At 40.4% G+C, this 20,823-nt stretch overlaps 1 protein-coding gene across 6 annotated transcripts in view; it reads right to left on the bottom strand.

Moving 5' to 3' along the window:
• LOC124616740 (UPF0415 protein C7orf25 homolog) overlaps positions 1-20,823 on the bottom strand; it is a 185,255-nt gene that overhangs the window by 46,674 nt on the left and 117,758 nt on the right. For all 6 annotated transcript variants that reach the window (XM_047145103.1, XM_047145105.1, XM_047145106.1 and 3 more), the window contains 3 exons: positions 8,369-8,586; positions 8,033-8,196; positions 498-763 (listed from right to left, as the gene is read on the bottom strand). In XM_047145103.1, the coding sequence (XP_047001059.1) occupies positions 498-763; positions 8,033-8,196; positions 8,369-8,586 (648 nt within the window). The remainder of the gene's footprint in view (positions 1-497; positions 764-8,032; positions 8,197-8,368; positions 8,587-20,823) is intronic.

Genomic DNA, 20,823 nt, shown 5'->3' with positions numbered 1-20,823 from the left:
ACTTTGCCTGAAGAGCAAGAGTTGGAAACTTGTTGAAACATTCCTACAAAATGAAGCTTTGACCTGGCTATAACCCACGAAGACTTCACCATCGAAATTTTTCTGTAAAGACCTTCTTTCCCATATGTAATGAAAACATCAAAGGTGGAGCCATCAGTGACGTAGAACACTTAGTACTGAAAGAACATTTATTACTGACACCAGCGAGCAACCAGAACAGAATTGACTTCTTGGACAGATTAACACAGCTATTTACACAAACATAAAATATTCCAGAATGCTGGTTTTTATATAAACATTGAGTATTCCACAATATACAAACACTACAAACATAAGATATTTCAAGAACATTCCAATAATTTTGGCTTTGACATGGCAACAGGCAGCACTGCAACTAGTGATGCTAACCACTATGCCTCATTTTGTGCAGCAAAGCTCACAGCAATATGATACATTAGTTGTTCATAGGCACTAAGATTAGTAATATAATTAATCACCTTATTGAGTGATGCTCTACAAAATCCTTCATTTGCTGTTACTGTTACTGATCTCATAGCATGCCCTGTTGCAAAAACTATAAGTGATCGTTTCTTAATTTTTCCACCTAATTTAATATTTTCAAATTCTTGTGAAAGTATATCATTAACAACCAAAACCTTCTCCATGAACTGTGATGCAGATTTCTTCTCACTTTCACCACCAACTGTATCAATGATGGATGAGAAGCTTTCATATGCACTTTGACAGCATATCAACTGTTTCCCTGGAACCACAAATGACAATAAATGACCAATAATGAGGAAAATGCAAGATAAAAAAAAAAAGATTGACAAATCAAAATTTTGCAGACAAGACTGTGCAATGCACACATGTCATAAAAATGGAATCTAATTCTTCTCTATAACACCAACTGGTTAAATCAGTAAAGCTCCAAAGCTGTAAGAAATAGAATATTGACACATTATCTTCCAAATATTGTGGCCAAGATAGACTCAAAGCCCATACCTACTACAATAGTACAAGTTTATAAGCCAACTAGCTCTGCAGATGATGAAGAAATTGATGAAATGTATGATGAGATAAAAGAAATTATTCAGGTAGTGAAGGGAGACGAAAATTTAATAGTCATGGGTGACTGGAATTCGAGAGTAGGAAAAGAATTTTGCACAGAGCATAACTTAATCATAGCTAACACTTGGTTCAAAAATCATAAAAGAAGGTTGTACACATGGAAGAATCCTGGAAATACTAGAAGGTATCAGATAGATTATATAATGGTAAGACAGAGATTTAGGAACCAGGCATTAAATTGTAAGACATTTCCAGGGGCGGATGTGGACTCTGACCATAATCTATTGGTTATGAGCTGTAGATTAAAACTGAAGAAACTTCAAAAAGGTGGGAATTTAAGGAGATGGGATCTGGACAAACTGATTAAACCAGAGGTTGTACAGAGTTTCAGGGAGAGCATAAGGGAACAATTGTCACAAATGGGGGAAAGAAATACGGTAGAAGAAGAAGAATGGGTAGCTTTGAGGGATGAAGTAGTGAAGGCAGCAGAGGATCAAGTAGGTAAAAAGACGAGGGCTAGTACAAACCCTTGGGTAACAGAAGAAATATTGAACTTAATTGATCAAAGGAGAAAATATAAAAATGCAGTAAATGAAGCAGGCAAAAAGGAATACAAACGTCTCAAAAATGAGATCGACAGGAAGTGCAAAATGGCTAAGCAGGGATGGCTAGAGGACAAATCTAAGGATGTAGAGGCTTGTCTCACCAGGGGTAAGATAGATACTGCCTACAGGAAAATTAAACAGACCTTTGGAGAAAAGAGAACCACTTGTATGAATATCGAGAGCTCAGATGGAAACCCAGTTCTAAGCAAAGAAGGGAAATCAGAAAGGTGGAAGGAGTATATAGAGGGTCTATACAAGGGCACAATGGGAGATACAATACTGTGTGAAGAGTTTGACAGAGCACTGAAAGACCTGAGTCAAAACAAGGCCCCGGGAGTAGACAACATTCCATTAAAACTACTGACGGCCTTGGGAGAGCCAGTCCTGACAAAACTCTACCATCTGGTCAGCAAGATATATGAGACAGGCGAAATACCCTCAGACTTCAAGAAGAATATAATAACTCCAATCCCAAAGAAAGCAGGTGTTGACAGATGTGAAAATTACCGAACAATCAGTTTAATAAGTCACAGCTGCAAAATACTAACGCGAATTCTTTACACACGAATGGGAAAACTAGTGGAAGTCAACCTTGGGGAAGACCAGTTTGGATTCCGTAGCAACATTGGAACACGTGAGGCAATACTGACTCTACGACTTAACTTAGAAGAAAGATTAAGGAAAGGCAAACCTACGTTTCTAGCATTTGTAGACTTAGAGAAATCTTTCGACAATGTTGACTGGAATACTCTCTTTCAAATTCTAAAGGTGGCAGGGGTAAAATACAGGGAGCGAAAGGCTATTTACAATTTGTACAGAAAGCAGATGGCAGTTATAAGAGTCGAGGGACATGAAAGGGAAGCAGCGGTTGGGAAGGGACTGAGACAGGGTTGTAGCCTCTCCCTGATGCTATTAAATCTGTATATTGAGCAAGCAGTAAAGGAAACTGTTGTGGATTGGCAAGAGAGCCAACCCACTATGAGAGGAAGCCGAGAGGCACGCATTTTAGCTCACGCAGGCTGGCGTGAGGTCTGGAACAGGACAAGGAAGTTAGACTTTAGCAAAAAAGGATGTAGCTGTTGGAATACTTAACTTTAATCCGTAAATGGTGAACATCGCTATTGACGGTACATGCTTTACAGCATCAATAGCAACTGGTAATGGCGCCTTGCTAGGTCGTAGCAAATGACGTAGCTGAAGGCTATGCTAACTATCGTTTCGGCAAATGAGAGCGTATTTTGTCAGTGAACCATCGCTAGCAAAGTCGGCTGTACAACTGGGGATGAGTGCTAGGAAGTCTCTCTAGACCTGCCGTGTGGCGGCGCTTGATTTGCAATCACTGATAGTGGCGACACGCGGGTCCGACGTATACTACCGGACCGCGGCCGATTTAAAGGCTACCACCTAGCAAGTGTGGTGTCTGGCGGTGACACCACAGAAACAAAAGAAAAATTTGGAGTAGGTATTAAAATCCATGAAGAAGAAATAAAAACTTTGAGGTTTGTCGATGACATTGTAATTCTGTCAGAGACAGCAAAGGACTTGGAAGAGCAGTTGAATGGAATGGACAGTGTCTTGAAAGGAGGATATAAGATGAACATCAACAAAAGCAAAACGACGATCATGGAATGTAGTCAAATTAAGTCGGGTGATGCTGAGGGAGTTAGATTACGAAATGAGACACTTAAAGTAGTAAAGGAGTTTTGCTATCTGGGGAGCAAAATAACTGTGATGGTCGAAGTAGAGATGATATAAAATGTAGACTGGCAATGGCAAGACAAGCGTTTCTGAAGAAGAGAAATTTGTTAACATCGAGTATAGATTTAAGTGTCAGGAAGTTATTTCTGAAAGTATTTGTATGGAGTGTAGCCATGTGTGGAAGTGAAACATGGACGATAAATAGTTTGGACAAGAAGAGAATAGAAGCTTTTGAAATGTGGTGCTGCAGAAGAATGCTGAAGATAAGATGGGTAGATCACATAACTAATGAGGAGGTATTGAATAGAATTGGGGAGAAGAGGAGTTTGTGGCACAACTTGACAAGAAGAAGGGACAGGTTGGTAGGACATGTTCTGGGGCATCAAGGGATCACAAATTTAGCATTGGAGGGCTGTGTGGAGGGTAAAAATCATAGAGGGAGACCAAGAGATGAATGCACTAAGCAGATTCAGAAGGACGTAGGTTGCAGTAAGTACTGGGAGATTAAGAAGCTTGCACAGGATAGAGTAGCATGGAGAGCTGCAACAAACCAGTCTCAGGACTGCAAGAACACAATCTTCGATATGTCTTAAAGTATATGTCTGGGGTGAAGAATTGTATTAAAGAAAAACAAGGACAATAAAAGATACATACAAGCAGGAAACAGAAGTTTTCAAAATGGGCTGTTACAGAAGAACGCCAAAAATTGTGTGGGTATATTTGATAACTAATGAGGAGGTAATGAATCAAATGGGAGAAGAAGACATTTACGAATTATGGGAGAACTGCACTAAAATAAGGAATAAGTTGATAGAATACATCCTTAGGCACCAAGGAATAGTAAATTTTGTAATGGAGGGAAGTGTGGGGAGTAAAAACTAGAGAAGTGGACCAAGGCTTAACTACAGTAAACAGATTCGAGTAAATGTAGGCTGCAGATGTTATGTGGTGGTTAAAAGGCTTGCTAGTGTGGATAACTGCATCACACCAGTCTTCAGACTGAAAGCTACAAAAATAACGTTGTCCAAATGACACACTTGTGGCGGTTATCGACTGCAAGAGTCGACCAATTCATCTTCGAGAATGAACTTCTTTGAAAACTGTTGATCTCAGTGTATTACGAACTCTGTATTCGAGCGGATGTGTTTGTACCGACATCATCAAAATAAAGTTAATTCATTATAAACGAGCGAATACTTAATGTTGGGTCTGATATTACCGTATGTAACATCTCAATCCCTATACTGGTGACCCCGACGCTCACCAACGCTGTTTACGATGCCAGAAATGTATACTGGAACATCGCCATGGACAAACAATGCAGCAACCCTTTGTCAGACTTCTACGTCCATCGATTTCACATCGCGCCGCATCTGGATGCAGTGTACAGGAAGTGTAAATAGTGTGTAAATTCCCAACTCTTGTGTGAATCGTGCTTTTTGGTAAATTTCGTCACCTTCTCACACATCAACAATGCGACCAAGGCGCACACGTCATCCATCGAAACCCACTCAACGCGTCGGTAATTTCACTTCCGGACAGTGCAGTCCTCCTTCGCCGATTAATTTGAACAATTTTGACTTGCTTTTGTGTAATGAATTAACTTTGTGCAGTGCTTCGACATCGGACAATCATGCCAAACAATGGACTGCAACAAACGGGGACTATGTTGCAAATCCCAGTTCGCACGAACTCTGAACTACGGCTAAATTGCATGCCTGGTCAAATTCACAAACGTCCGTCACAGCTACCACGTCTTCCGCGTCGCATGCAAATTCGTTCGACCCAGTTTCCGCACAGCCCGTCTTCCAGAGTTCGAATGTTCACGCCAACTTTTCTGCTGCTTCTCCGCGCTTGTCCCTCATTTGTAGCATTCAACTACCAACATTACTCTCGGACCAACTTCCATTGTGGTTCATGGCCACAGAGTATATATTCTCCTCTTATGGCATCACCGACGAAAGTGAAAAATACCTCGTACTCTTCAGGCACCTAAAGGACTATCATTATATAATTATGGACATTACCTGTGACAATTTGAGTGACAAGTACACCAGAGTGAAAGCCGCTTTAATTCAGCGTCTGTCACCAGCATCACAGGAACAATTTCATCAAGGGCATCCTACCGATCAATGACAATGGACCAATTACACCGACGACAATGCCGGCTGTTTCTCAGTTCAACATTGCACGTGCCACACCTCCCTCTACGCAGTACGAGCAACGACTCTGCTCAACCGCTACCGACAGCAACGTAACGGCCGCCGCCTGCTGGCTCACTGACCTCGACACAGTCAAAACAAACAGCTGCGCGACATACGATTCCGTCACAGCTTCCGCACCTACAACTTGTCAACAACTCACTGACACTACGCGCGCTTACTGCCCGGCCGTTCACTACTCGATCGCGCCCGCAACTTGTTCACCCACGCCAGAACACGATTTCAGTCATATCATTGCTTCATACAGCAGTGAACATGTTCTTACTCCGCCGCCGCCAAGTACTGAGTTTCACATTCGCGATCGCACACACGATCTCTTCTACTCGAACTGTTACGTCACTACTGTGCCGCTGACCTTGTCATGTACGCCAGGTTACCCTTTGCTAGAGACAGATTCTGATTTCGACTGTATCTTACTCAGTGATACACAGCAGACTGCTTCATGACAAACATTTTCGCCTGAACAACTGCGACAGCTACGGAAGCAAATTGTGACATACAGTTTGTTGGTACAAGATCAGTTACACATGCTGCAGCAGACACCGACCGAGCACGACATACAATGAGATGCATTTTCGCCTGAACGCTTGCGACAGCTACGTGAGCAAATTGCGACATACAACTTGTTGGTACAAGATCAGTTACACATGCTGCAGCCGACACCGACCGAGCACAACATGCAATGAGATGCTCCTGTCATTGTTCCGCCTCCAACTGCTGACGATCCTTCGCCGTTACTACCAGCTACAACTAATACCCTGACAATCATGCTACGTGGATCTATGTCCCAGATGTCACAACTGTCATCATCACGCCGCCTCAAGTGGAAATTCTACATTACTGATGTGATACAAGCAACTTATTTACGCCGCTGCCACCTTTCCTTGGTAGTTCCAGACACTTCGTTTCTGTACCACAGCATAACCAGCCGCATTTCAGTGCCACTTCCTTTGCCACCCTCTTCACTACCTCCGCAATGTACGACCAACACATCTGCCATTTCTGCTTCGACGAGTGAGCATCTTTCCGCTCCGACACATGACTGTGCAGCAGTTTCACGCGTACAGCTTGCAGCCTTACGGCTCGACCACAGTGCTGACAGCGACAGCACACACGCAGCTCCATTTCCATCGAACTGTGTCCGCCTCTCCGCCATGGACCAGTAGTTCATCCGCCGATTCGACTTCTTCATGTTCACATTACGTCTCATCACCTTCCTGCCCCAACCATGGTTTCGCTGACCACGCCTGCCTTCCACCATCTCTCACCGTCGCCATGCCTCATGCACATGGCTCATGGCCACACCTCCCAACCTTCGATCACAGCTGTTTCGCACATCAAAACACTGGCACTGTCAACTCCGCTTGGAACATCCTGCCATCTACCGCTGTAACACACTCACTGTCCATGGACTCTGAGGTGATGCTTCCGTCTACACCAAAGTCATCCACTGCCAAGGTCAGTCATGTGCAGCTTGCTGTTTTCTCCCATGCTGCAACATCAAGCACCTCTATAACTCTATCATTATTGCGAGTGTTGCTCATCCAGCATCTCTTACGCAACCTGTTAAGCCACAGCATGCTTGCTCCTTTATGTCATACGGCCAATATTAAACTGTTACCGGACACGTTGCAATTACCACGGCGCTCGCCGGCAAATACTTTGGCAATACATCGCATCGCATCTTCGACGCACTCCGCGCCTTTGATTGGATCAAAACCCCACTGCGCCACATGGCCTCGGCACGACGATGTTCTCCCCACCAACACGCCGCCGCCTTCTGCTTCCACCGTGCCATCAGCAGCATGGCACGGTCAACCTGCGGACGCCTTCCACGCCTCCTTCCCTCCACTGGTTGTGCCTACCAAGACATCGAGGAACGGTCTGATCGCGCCTTGCACTAGCGCCTGCCACGACACAATCGGTCATGTGCACCTGCTTCATCGGCCGGGTGCACACACGCCTCTCATCATTTTTACCGTGCTCCGCACTACCGGTGGCGGCTCTGTGGCGGTTATCGACTGCAAGAGTCGACTGACTCATCTTTGAGAACGAACTTCTTTGAAAACTGTTGATCTCAGTGTGTTCCGAACTCTGTATTCGAGCGGATACGTTTATACCGACATGATCAAAGTAAAGTTAATTCATTGTAAACGAGTGAATACTTAATGTTGGGTTCGATATTACCGTACGTAACATCTCGATCCCCATACAATAAATATTTTCATTATTCCTTAACTTAATACTAAAAGGTTAATATATGTTGTGGTGGTGATCAGAAGTGTATGCCTACAATGAGAGTAAAATAAAAACTCAAGAAGTAAATACACAGCATAAAGCATGACACAGAATGTCATATCATAGCAGTTACATTAAAAATACATGTATCCATACATTCAACTACTACATATTAGTATACAATAATATAGCACTCACCAACAAACAGTTTGTCCAGAAGAGGTTTCAATGGTTCTTTCCTTTCCTGCTCAGCTTGATAATTAATACAAGGATCATCAAAATCAAAGTAACATCCTCCATTGGTTAAATCAGACACATAAGCAAGTAAAGTTGTTACATCAAGATTCAGGCACTGAATATCACTGAAATAAAAACTGTTTTTGAGTCCGTGAAACAGAAACAACTTGCATGTCCCTAATTTTTATAATGTAATATAATAATGCAACTCAACATAAATTGTATGTGTAGGAAATGACAGCCTATTAGCAACAACTGCTATGCGTAATTAATTCATTTAATTTTTGTTTAATATACCTGACATGTGCTAGCAAACCATTTTTGTTTTCCTTTAATGAACTGCAGCTGAAAACTGTTGTGTTATGCTGATTCTGATTTTCTAGCGTTCCTTTAGCTTCATCTTTATTTTTTTCAGACCAGTCAGATTCATTTCCTATACTCCTAACTGTAACACCAAGGTCAGTAAGGCACTTCACAGTTTCTTCATCCACACCACGTGTAAACACAAAAACAACCTGTAAATGTGTCCATCATTATTAATTTGATTTTTTAAAATAGGCTTAATAACATGGTAAGAAGCACAACTATAAATATTTTGTTTAAATGTGGAGATGTGTGGAATATTTATTTTGCTAAATTAATTCTTGCAAATAAACCTACAATATAAAAAGGTTCTACTTCTCATGTAGCAGTATGCATACACTTTAACATGATGTAACCTTTAACATGGTGTAACTAGAATAGTTGCATTTGTAATCAGCTGTTCCTTTGTCTTGCGAGCTTCTAGTTCCACTATGTTCTTCCTTGTCTTTCCTGACAGTTCTCACATCTGAGGTCTCCAGCCCTTGTTTGCTGTCATTTCTCAGTTAATTTTTCTCCTGTGCTGTCCTGTTGTCCCCCCTTGGCACATCGTCGAGGGTAAATTTTCTATCTAATTTTTGGATTAATTGTTGAATAGCTCTTTTTTGTACAAATTATCACCCTTTAAAAAGATTAAGAACCATCAAGTTTCAAAAGTCTGCACAATTTATGTTTTCCCTTTCGTTCATGAACATATTTTCTGCTCTCAACTGTTTTTAATGACTGTAACCTTGACCAACACTTTAATGGCCACACTACTCAAATATCACTACACTATCATGCAGGAATAAACAATAAAATAATGATCTCATTGATTGAATCATCTTAACACACAGGATATGATGTGGAAACTCCAAGTCAGAATGCCAACAATATAAGGAAAAAATAGACTGCTACTTACCATAAAGATGACGCATTAAGTTGCAGCCTCTGCACACATGACCTGTACATGACGTGAACTTGCTTGTCTGAATGAAAGTGTATGCATTTCCTTTTCTGAAAAAGGCTTTGGCCAAACGCTACTGTGTTAGTGTCTTTTCATTGTGCCGGTTTGCAACTTCATCAATCGATAATAGAGAATACTTAAGATTGCTTAAAGTTTACATGGAATTTTTACCAGGCACGCATCTTTGTGAAGATTTCTGAGGTGTGAAGCCAGGTGATAATGACTTATTGGTGCAATGTTTCAGCAACATACCTCATCACGAACATCAGGTACATCCTAATTTTAGATTGAACCTTTCATCTTTAAATGTGTTGTCTTCTCTCTTCCTTACACATGGCACAATACTGACACTGTTTTCATGTCTTTTGTGTGGCACGCTTACTGGTACAATGTTGCAGGTCCTCTGTGCATAACAGGGATGGTGGTTACACTGAAACAACTGGTTTCCAGTAATATTAATTTTTTCCACACCAGTTTAACCTGACTGTTAAAACTGCTCAAAATAAGTGGTTTGTGAAATAATCAATTTCCAGTTTTTTATTCCCATTGTTTCCTATAATAAATGTAGAAATCTCGAACGAAGATTGAAAAATTTTGACTCTCAGTTTCAAGATACTACCAAAAAATCACCAATATTCTCCTATTGATTCTAATTTTCTGAAACTCTGCTGAAAAATGATGTAATGGGGGATCATACCACCATTTGCGCATTATGAGTAGTCAAAACTGAGTAGTGAAAACTAAGGTTGAAGAACTTGTATTTTTCGTGTTAATTTTTCCATTTTCAAGGGCTACAAGCAGAAACATCTACATCTACATCTACATTGATACTCCGCAAGCCACCCAACGGTGTGTGGCGGAGGGCACTTTACGTGCCACTGTCATTACCTCCCTTTCCTGTTCCAGTCGCGTATGGTTCGCGGGAAGAACGACTGTCTGAAAGCCTCCGTGCGCGCTCTAATCTCTCTAATTTTACATTCGTGATCTCCTCGGGAAGTATAAGTAGGGGGAAGCAATATATTCGATACCTCATCCAGAAACGCACCCTCTCGAAACCTGGCGAGCAAGCTACACCGCGATGCAGAGCGCCTCTCTTGCAGAGTCTGCCACTTGAGTTTATTAAACATCTCCGTAACGCTATCACGGTTACCAAATAACCCAGTGACGAAACGCGCCGCTCTTCTTTGGATCTTCTCTATCTCCTCCGTCAACCCGACCTGGTACGGATCCCACACTGATGAGCAATACTCAAGTATAGGTCGAACGAGTGTTTTGTAAGCCACCTCCTTTGTTGATGGACTACATTTTCTAAGCACTCTCCCAATGAATCTCAACCTGGTACCCGCCTTACCAACAATTAGTTTTATATGATCATTCCACTTCAAATCGTTCCGTACGCATACTCCCAGATATTTTACAGAAGTAACTGCTACCAGTGTTTGTTCCGCTATCATATAATCATACAATAAAGGATCCTTCTTTCTATGTATTCGCAATACATTACATATTATGTAGTCACAGGCAGCGGATCAGCTACTTTCTGTTTTTATTGTATACCAAGAATGAATTGATGTAAGTTTTTAATTTATTGCTGTTACCACGGCTGAAATGATCCTGCCAGTGGGAGAGAAATTTGCAGAAAGAGTACACTGACTGATATGGGCAATATGGACCATAGAAGAACTGCCAGAAGAATGGAAAATAGCTCTGATTTGTCCAATACATAAGAAGGGCGACAAACTGAACTGTGCCAACTATTGAGGAATCCCCCTGCTTAATGTCTACTAAAGATCCTGTCCAATTGCCTCATACATAGAATTCAGCCAGTGGCAGAATCAGTGATTGGAGAGTACCGGGGAGATTTCTGGCCAAGGTGATCAACAGTAGATCACATCTTCAGTCTCCAGCATCTCACTGAGAAACTGTGTGATATGGTAAAGTTTTGCATATTTTATTCATTGATTTTAAGAGGGCCTATAATTGTATATATTGCAAGAGCATGCTCAGCTGTTTGAGGGAGTTTGGCATGGCAGAGAAACTCATCAATCTGATAAAGAACTGTCTGGATGAAACACATGCAAAGGTGCAGATGGAACATCATGTAACTGAGAAATTTAAAATTGTGACAGGACTCAGGCAAGGAGATGGTTTGTCCCCTATCCTGTTCAACTTTGCCCTCAAGAAGATCGTACGCGAGGCCTTTCAAGAGAAAAAAGGGATTGAAATTGAAGGAAAGAGACTAGCATACTTAGCCTATGCAGATGACATCTGTTTAATCTCTAGGTCTGAAGAGGAGTTGGAGCCAATGACTAGAGCACTAAAGAAGGCTGCCAGCAATTTTGGGCTAAACATAAATGAAGCCAAGCAGAGTACCTCGTTATGATGCATTGTCAGACTGCTGGTCATCTACAATCACTGCAGGTGGGAGACCAGTGCTACGAAAGAGTGCATGAATTTAAATACCTAAGGGCACTTTTAAGTGAGAACTTGTCATGTGAAGCAGAGATCAATGTGAGAATACAAGCAGGAAAGCGATCTTACCACAGCCTAGCACAACTGCTTTGGTCCAGGTCTCTCTCCAGACAGTTCAAGATTCAACTATACAAAACCCTGATCCAACCTGTTGTTCTATATGGGTGGGAGACATGGGGTATCCAGAAACAGGACTTCCATAAGCTCTTCGATATTGAGAGAAAAGTGCTTCGGAAGATTTTTGGCCTGGTTCTGGATGCAGACACAGGGGAATGGGGGATCAGACACAACCAAGAGCTTGAGGAACTATACCAGCAGCTCAACATAGCAGGAACTGTCAAAGCCAAACGAATGCAGTGGACTGGCCATGTGGCTTGGATGGAAGACCACAGATAGCCTCAGAAGCTCCTGGCTTTCACACCTACAGGAAAGAGACCACCAGGGAGATCCAAGAAGCATTGGAAGGATGGCCTCCACAAAGATTTAAACCACACATCAATGGATGTGGACAGATGGCAGATAGCAGCAATGGACAGAATACAATGGGGGAGGAAACTTGTAGCAGCTTTCGGTCCACTCGATCAAGAAGAAGAAGAAGAAAAGAAGACTAATTTACTTCCTCTTTTATTATTTCATACAAGTGACAGACAAAGCTTTAATCTTTTAAAGCATATGAAGCACTGTACATCACTTTGAAAAGATATATCCAGACTAGGATTAGTGTCATCCTGCAATACAATGGATGTCCAGCAGGGCCAAGTCTTGTGCACTGCACATACATGCTTACCTTAAGCTACAACACACAACAAAATGATAATATTTCTTCATCAGTCCTGTACCATTTCTTATGCCATGTGTTTGTTGCTTGTTTCTGTCGGCATTGTTATTAAAATAGCACTGATCGCTTTCCCCATTTTATACAACAATACAATATTTCAAACCAATCCAAATTTTATGTTTAAAAATTAATCCTTTTTTTTTATATAAAAGTTTTATTTTAAAACAATTTTAGAAGTGCTGCTATGGCTAATAGCTATTTTGGTTTATTACTCAGTTATACGTAAAAAAAATAAAAGATAACTACTATAAATGAGACCAAATACCAAAGAGTATCAGTTATTCAGAACTAAACTACCAGGATCAGTTTTAATGTTCAGTTTTTCTCATCCCTAGTATGTAACCTGCTCCTGCTTGAGTTACTATGTATGCAATATATTTCACTTTTCCTCCCATCCATGAAGTGCCATAGTTGATGTTATCTTTTATGTTTGTTTGTATTCCATGACCACCAGTGTTTTGTTGACAGTCCACACGCTGTTGGGAGTGTTAAGAGAACAGGTTTAATGTGGTCCACTTAATATCCATTGCTTGGACATGACAGCAGTAACTGATGCTCCGAACAGAGGGGTTTCATCAGGTATGTATAAGTTAAGGAAAAAGAGCTCCACTGAGGTTTCCCTACATGTAAATCAACTCACATATCAACCACGCAAATTATGTGAAACAGAACTTCTCCATCTGTTTGAAATGTGGAAAAAGCTTTACTCTTTCAGGAAACTGCTCTCTGTATCTTCCTGGATATCAAAGGAGATTTTAACAACACAACCTAGAGCTGCAGAACAGCACGGCATTGCGATCATCATATGCAAATGGATTAAGACCATTTTAAGCAGAAGAATGGTACAAGCCACCATGACGAATGATGATAATAGTGATCAACACCACCAGGGGGTGTCTGCAAGGAGAGGTTTTGTCCCCACTACCGTGGAACCTAGTGGTGAATTAACCAACTAAAATTGAATACTATCCAAAGGTCAGTTGTAAGAAAACTGTTGTGCTGCCATTTATGACGAAGGCGATCCAGTTCACATACTGGAATCTCAAGCTCCTTGACGGAAGTCTACTAGTACAGTGGATAGTGAAGTATGTAGGGATAAATCCAGATGTGAAACTATTATGGAACCCTCATGTAAAGAATATATGTTGCAAGGTGAAAGATAACTAAAGAGGTAATGAACAAATAATGAAAAGATCATTAATTTGATCCTCTGAAAATCTGTACACATACTGGATTGAAACTGTTGAAAGTTGTGATCTTGATTTGCTCATTTCCTCTAGTTATGACCTCTCAAAAATATGTGTGGTACAATGACAAACCCTTTCCTTATGAACCTGAAACCTGGTTGACTTGGTTTCAGAGAGCCAATCAGAAAGTGTTTCTCAAATGTTGTTCAGGAAAGATAATGAAAGGAAGAGGTTAAGAAACAATGGAAAAGAATATAAATCCCAAAAAAATAAGATTGTGCCCGAGAAAGTGTTTCGTAGTGCCAGTGATCCATAGTGCAAAACTAGTTTCTACAAATATTCAACATTGAATGAAGAACAGAATGAGGGATATTTATTGAGTTTTATTGTTTGGGAGATTATAATAAGCAAAATGCTTATTTATTTGGATTAGTGTGGCCTAACAAGTGCAAAAAGGTGTATCCAAAGAAGAGGAAGGTTCCAACAGTAAGTCAGAGGAATGTTTCTTTCAGGTATTTAATTCATGACACTCCAGTTACTGAAGCTGAAGTGTGTAGGACTGCATTTTTAGCTGTTCATGTCATTTCTATTAAACGTTTGAAGATTGTCTGTAGCAATGAAGAATGTGACACAGAGTGTCATGAATCTACAACACATGTATCTGTACATACACCTAGACGGGACAGAAGAGGCAAGCATTCTAACAGACCTCTAGCCATTGATAACAAGAGAAAAAATAAGGTTAAAAATCACATCGTAATGTTTCCAAGGTACACATCACATTATGGTAGAACACAGAATCCGAACAAGTCCTACATAACCTCCGCTCACTCGATTGCTGGAATGTATCATTTGTACTGTGAAGATCTTAAAAATACAGATGAAGTCCCAGTGAAACAACATGTGTATGAAACCATTTTCAACACAGAATATAATATTGGTTTTAAACTGCCGTCAAGTGATACATGTCGTATTTGTGATTCTGCTGGAGTACCTAATAACATCAAATCCACAGACATCAAACTACACCTTGAGAAAGCTGAAGCTGCATATAGTGCCCTGAATAGTGACTCAAATGAGTCAAAACAGGATGGTGCATGGACTTACAACAAGCGTTGCCAACACCACATATTTTGACAGAATCAGTTTTTTATAAGAGATAACTTTGGACATATAATTTCTGTATTCACCGTTGTAGTGATGAGAAGGCAGTGATGTGTGTCTGGTCCAAGAATGATGCATCTAAAGGGGCCGATGAAGTAGCTAGCTGCATTTTAAATGCTTTAGACTAGGTGGTGGAAGAACGTCATCAAAGGCTCATCATTTATTCTGATTTGTGTGTTGGACAAAATAAAAACTATATTATCCTAGGTCTGTGGTTGTACCTCCTAGATAAAAAATGTTTTGATGTTGTTGAGCACAAATTTCTCCTCCCTGGTCACATGTTCCTGCCATATAACAAGGATTTTGGAGTTATTGAGAAGCTGAAAAGAAAGACACAGGCTGTGTACACTACAGAAAAATGGGTTGAACTTATGAGAAAGAGCAACCAAACGAACCCATGCATTGTGGTTGATGAAGAAACACGACTTCATGTCTTTGTTGTCTATAATGAACAGTATCATCAAATGTAACGTTACTGTTGACAAAAAGCCTGCAGACATCAGAAACGCAATGGTGTTTAGATTAGTGAGTGGTGAACATTCTGTATATATCAAATATTCACACAATCAAACCAGAAACCTGTGCGAGTTAGTTTACAGAAGTGTCATGGACAATTTATGAAGCTTGCATACTGCCAGTTAGTTCCTAAGTATCCAAATAGACGTCGAATTAAGGCAGCAAAGTTCAAGGGCCTTCAAAGTTTACTGCAGTTTGTGCCTCCAATATATTCAAGTTTTTTCAGTCATTGATAAATGATGGTAGTGACGATACAACAGAACAGCAAAACACTGATGAGGAGTTTGACTATTAATGACATGCTATGTAATGTGTTCAAGTTTTTTCAGTCATTGATAAATGATGGTAATGACGATACAATAGAACAGCAAAACACTGATGAGGAGTTTGACTATTAATGACATGCTATGTAATGTGTCTACATGTCAAGGATTTCATTTTCTGTACTTTAAACTGTAATAAAGTGGCCTAATATTTAATAGTATTTGCAGAACACCATCTAGTTACTGTAACAACTGTTGGTATCACAGCAGGAGTTCACATTACCATACAAAATCATATTTCCTTAATTCCCATTTCCTGACATGACCTATTCTGGTGCCAAGTGCCCCTTTTCCACTGGGCCCCTCATTTTTGTGCTCTTTCATTTAATGAACTGTTCTTGTTTTAAGATTGGCCACTTCATTTTCATCAGATTTCCTCTTTTTAAGATTTCTACTCTTTTTGATGAAGCATTCTTCACAGCTAGTATCACTGATTGATTTTGCAATGTCCACCCTCAGCTGCTTCTCACTATTAAGTAAACCACTGTAACAACTGTATAGCACTGTAAAAAATTCTTTCTGCAACAGCTGTATCTTCTTCTAATTTTGGAACTAAAATTGCTTTATTAACGCAAACGCCTCTTCCAACTGCAGCATTTTCATGAAACATGCATAGAAGCTTCTTCATGAACTTGATGAAGTCATGGTTCACACTTAGCAGTAAATTCATCAGGAAGTGATCAAGTTTTTCCTCCTTAGGATTGAATTGTTCAGTTTTTTGAATATTCACAAAATTTAAAGTATTCTCTCTTCACAATGCCAGCTGTTGATGGAGTCATATGTTTTTTGACACAAATTTTTCCAGTGCACTTGCCACTCAAGAATTTCTCAAAATGATGCTCTGCTAAACTTTGGATGATAAACATAAGCCACCTTTGACTACCTTTAATTTCAAAGGACTCTGCTTTGCAATTTTCAGATACAGATTTTGAAAAATACCTTTGCACCTATTTCTGAAAATAAGATTAACTTTTCCACGTAGTTCTTGCTAGCAGCAGTGACACCAAATCGAATCTCTACATAATGACTTGTTTTACAGCTACATAATTTAGTAACATCAACAGCAAGTAATTTGCTAGAATTTTTCATAACAGTTTTCTTTTTGAACTGAGAAGCAATGCTATACATGAAACTGAACAAATCTTTGTACAAAAACAGGATGATAGAGTCATTTGACTGATACTTAGTTACAAACCCCTCAAGGTCAACTGATAATGATACAAGAAATTGAAGTTTTGCACAAAGAAATTTATCTTCTTACTGATGTTTAATATTTTCAAAGTTTCTACTTTCAGGTGGTCTTTTATGTACTTCAGCAACTACTTCTTCAAATGCGGAATAAGTTCAAGTGCTTTCTTCATGTATTCAATATTTCTTGTCCATCTTATAGAACATACTTGAATGGAAATTTGGAAACCCCAGTGATATCTGAGAAGGTTGCCCTCTTTGAGGGAAAATCCTTCAATAAGTACCAGATAAACTAAGAAATTCATGAACATTCCAACCACTTCTATTATGAGCAGTTTTCAAAGCTCCGTTCACTACATGAAGTGAGCAAATGCCATAATGAAACATTTGTGGTTGATTACTTTTTTCATTGATTAGAAGCCTTGCAGATAATGTAACATCTTTAAGTTCACATTTGGCCCATGCATTGAAATTTCAATTACAGGTACGTTCTTAGGTGACAAATTCAAACTATTCAGACACTCCAGGAAACTTGACTGAAAAACAGAATATGTGGCAGATTTCAAAAATATAAAGGTTAAATACCTTCTAGAAGTGGACTGCTTTTATTCATCCCAGAAACAAATCATCAAATCTGTCTGTCCCTTTTGGACAACTTAGTTTAAACTCTCATCATATGACACACAGAAGAACCCAACTTCCCTGACTATGTTAGCTAGGAGATTCTGGAAATAAGGGCCAAGTCCATAAGTAATTATACATGACAACTTACCCTTGCATAACTACATTTCTTTGGCAATCACACTATCAGGAAACATAATTTGTAATTTGCCCGGTTGACCGTGCGGTCTAACACACGGCTTTCTGGGCGGGAAGGAGCGCCTGGTCCCCGGCACGAATTCGCCTGGCGGATTTGTGTCGAGTTCCAGTGAACCGGCCACTCTGTGGATGGTTTTTAGGTGGTTTTCCATCTGCCTTGGCGAATGCGGGCTGGTTCCCCTTATTCCGCGTTAGTTACACTATGTCGGCGATTGCTGCGCAAACAAGTTCTCCATGTACGCATACACCACCATTATTCTACCACACAAACATAGGGGTTACACTCGTCTGGTGTGAGACATTCCCGGGGGGTGGGGGGGTAGTCCACTGAGGGCCGAACCGCACAATAACCCTGGGTTTGGTGTGGGGCAGCGGGGTGGTGAAGTGGACTGCGATAGTCGTCGTGGGGTTGTAGACCACTGCGGCTGCGGCAGGGGACGGAGCCTCTCCATCATTTCTAGGTCCCCGGCTAACATACAATACAATACAATACTGTCTTATCACCAACTAAAAAATGTTTCATTCAGTTTGTTTTATAACTCTCTTCAGCTGAAGTTCTAGCAATTGTAGCAGGAGCAAGTGATTGTAATTCATTACCGCCAGTCAAATTCTGTTCAGAAGAAACTTGCGACTGTGCTGGCACTGTTTTTACTACACCAAAAAACAACTTGTTTTGTTGCCTTGAAACTAGTGAATGAACCACTGCTGGATGTCTCTTTCATGTGCTCATACACATGAAATGCCACTGGCTCTAATTTCAAAGTCAGATTTGCACAAAATGCTCGACAGAGGTCGGTATAGTTCATGAGTAATACTAATATGATGTGGGAAACGTTTTGGCTAGCGAGTAATAAATTTTACTGTGATTGTCCTTCACACCTTTAAAAGGAGATTAAATTACAATAATTTTATGTTAACTATTAAAAAATTTTAAGGAAATGTCTTTCCAAAAAAAAATGCAGATTAAAGAGATTTAAACTGCAGTGGGAGTGGACAAATTAAAAAAACAGCTGTTCTAACTGATAATCCTCCAGCAATACATGAGATGGCAGCACTTTTGTGGGCAGAGCTATAATTTGTAAGTCATTTCCACTATGTGTATACACCACACATAGCTGAACAAAGCCACACCTCCAAATTTCTCAATTTCCGCTCAAGGTTGCAAACCACAGTAGCAGAGGCTTGCACAGATGGACACTTAAGTCCTCTACACATAACAAAGACTTTTAATAAGTTCTGATGAATCCTTATATATTTTTTTTTTATTAAATGGACTGCCGGATACAACATTTTTTGAGGTAGCTCTAACTTGCTACACCCTTCTAGAACCACACCTGACTGACATACAAAACGAAATTCATGACCACCAACTGAATTTCTTTACCTTTTCATTACCACTTGATCATTTTCATTACTTTTTCATGACCTGTAGACACCATGCAATAAACCTTTCAGAGTAACAATTGGAAGAAGGAAGCAGCTGCATCATTCAGGAGACATACTCTGGTTTACTGGTGGGTAGAAAACAAATGAAGGTGCTGGGTCCAGAGTATATGGCTGCAGCCTAGACTGGAGAGGGAAATTTCTCTAGGGAAGCTGGCCACAGTACTTCAGGCAGCAATATCTGCTATCAAACGTGCCCATGGGAGAATTTGCATACATGCTACAACATTTATTCACACAGCCAAGCAGCTCTAAAACCTCTATCAACCCCTGCAATGAGATCAAAGATTGTTGCAGAACATCATGAAGCCCTAGTGAGACTCGCAGAAAGCAATGGGGTAAACCTGCTGTGGGTCCCTGAACACACAGGAATTAGTGACAAAGAACTGGATCTATGATCCAAAAACAAAACACAGTAAGCTAATGATGCCTGAGCCTTGTTTCAAGATAAGTTCTGTAATTCTGGAACTGAGCAGGAGACAAATGACGAACATGGTGGGACTTATGAGTGGTCATGGGAACTTTAAGAAAACGCCTATAAACAGTGGATATAGAGGAAGAAGTCCATAAGTGTAGACTATGAGGTGAGGTGGAAGAAACCACACCACACTTAATCTCCCAATGTGAAGCAATGGAGGAAATGAGAAACACAATATTCAGAGCATTATGTCCTGAAGAAATCATGTCTAATAAGGAAATAGTAAACTGTCTCTTACTGCTTTTTGAGGGCACTGGCTTTACTAGGATCATAGGGAGCAAAACCCTACAATAAACTCATTTTAGGTGTGGGCAGCAGTGGGCTAAGACTAATGTTGATTTTGTTTCCATGTGTTAGTTAGATCAAATCGGATCTAGGCTTTTGACACTGTTGATTCTACTGAATAATCTAGAATCTTTAGGAATGAGAGGCATAGCTACTGACTTGTTCGAATCATAACTAGGAGAGAGAGTATGAAGACTTAACACAAACCTCAAATAATGCTTAAGTTTTAGTGAAGCAGCTAACATAACCAAAATGTATTTATACAGGATTTCACCAATGTAGCATACTAGGACTAACATTTCCCAATAGTAAAAACACACAATGGAACACTCAGTATGGAATAACAACAATATGGGAAGGATAGACTCCTATTCACCACATAGGGGAGGCATTGAGTCACATACAGGCACAATGAAAGAGAAAATATTCAGCTGTCAGACTAACCCTTTCATCAGGTGTAGAAAACTCACTTCACACATGCACAGTTTCCACAAACATGGCCACTGTCATCTTCAGGCACTAAGGCTGACTGCGACTGTATCTGAGGTAAGCAGCAATCTTTGCTGGAGTGGGTAGTGGGGGTATAGGGGAAGAACAAAAGATTAGACTGTACTGTTCCATCAACATCAAGGTCATTAGAGATGGAGCACAAGCTCCTTTTCTTGTCAAGGATTGGGGAGGAAAATGGCCATGCCCTTTCAAACAAACCATTCCATCATTTGCCTGGAGTGAT

Source organism: Schistocerca americana, chromosome 5, assembly GCF_021461395.2.
Source record: "Schistocerca americana isolate TAMUIC-IGC-003095 chromosome 5, iqSchAmer2.1, whole genome shotgun sequence".
In the NCBI taxonomy this organism is placed as follows: Eukaryota; Metazoa; Arthropoda; class Insecta; order Orthoptera; family Acrididae; genus Schistocerca; species Schistocerca americana.
This window is presented reverse-complemented; position numbering and strand designations above follow the sequence as displayed.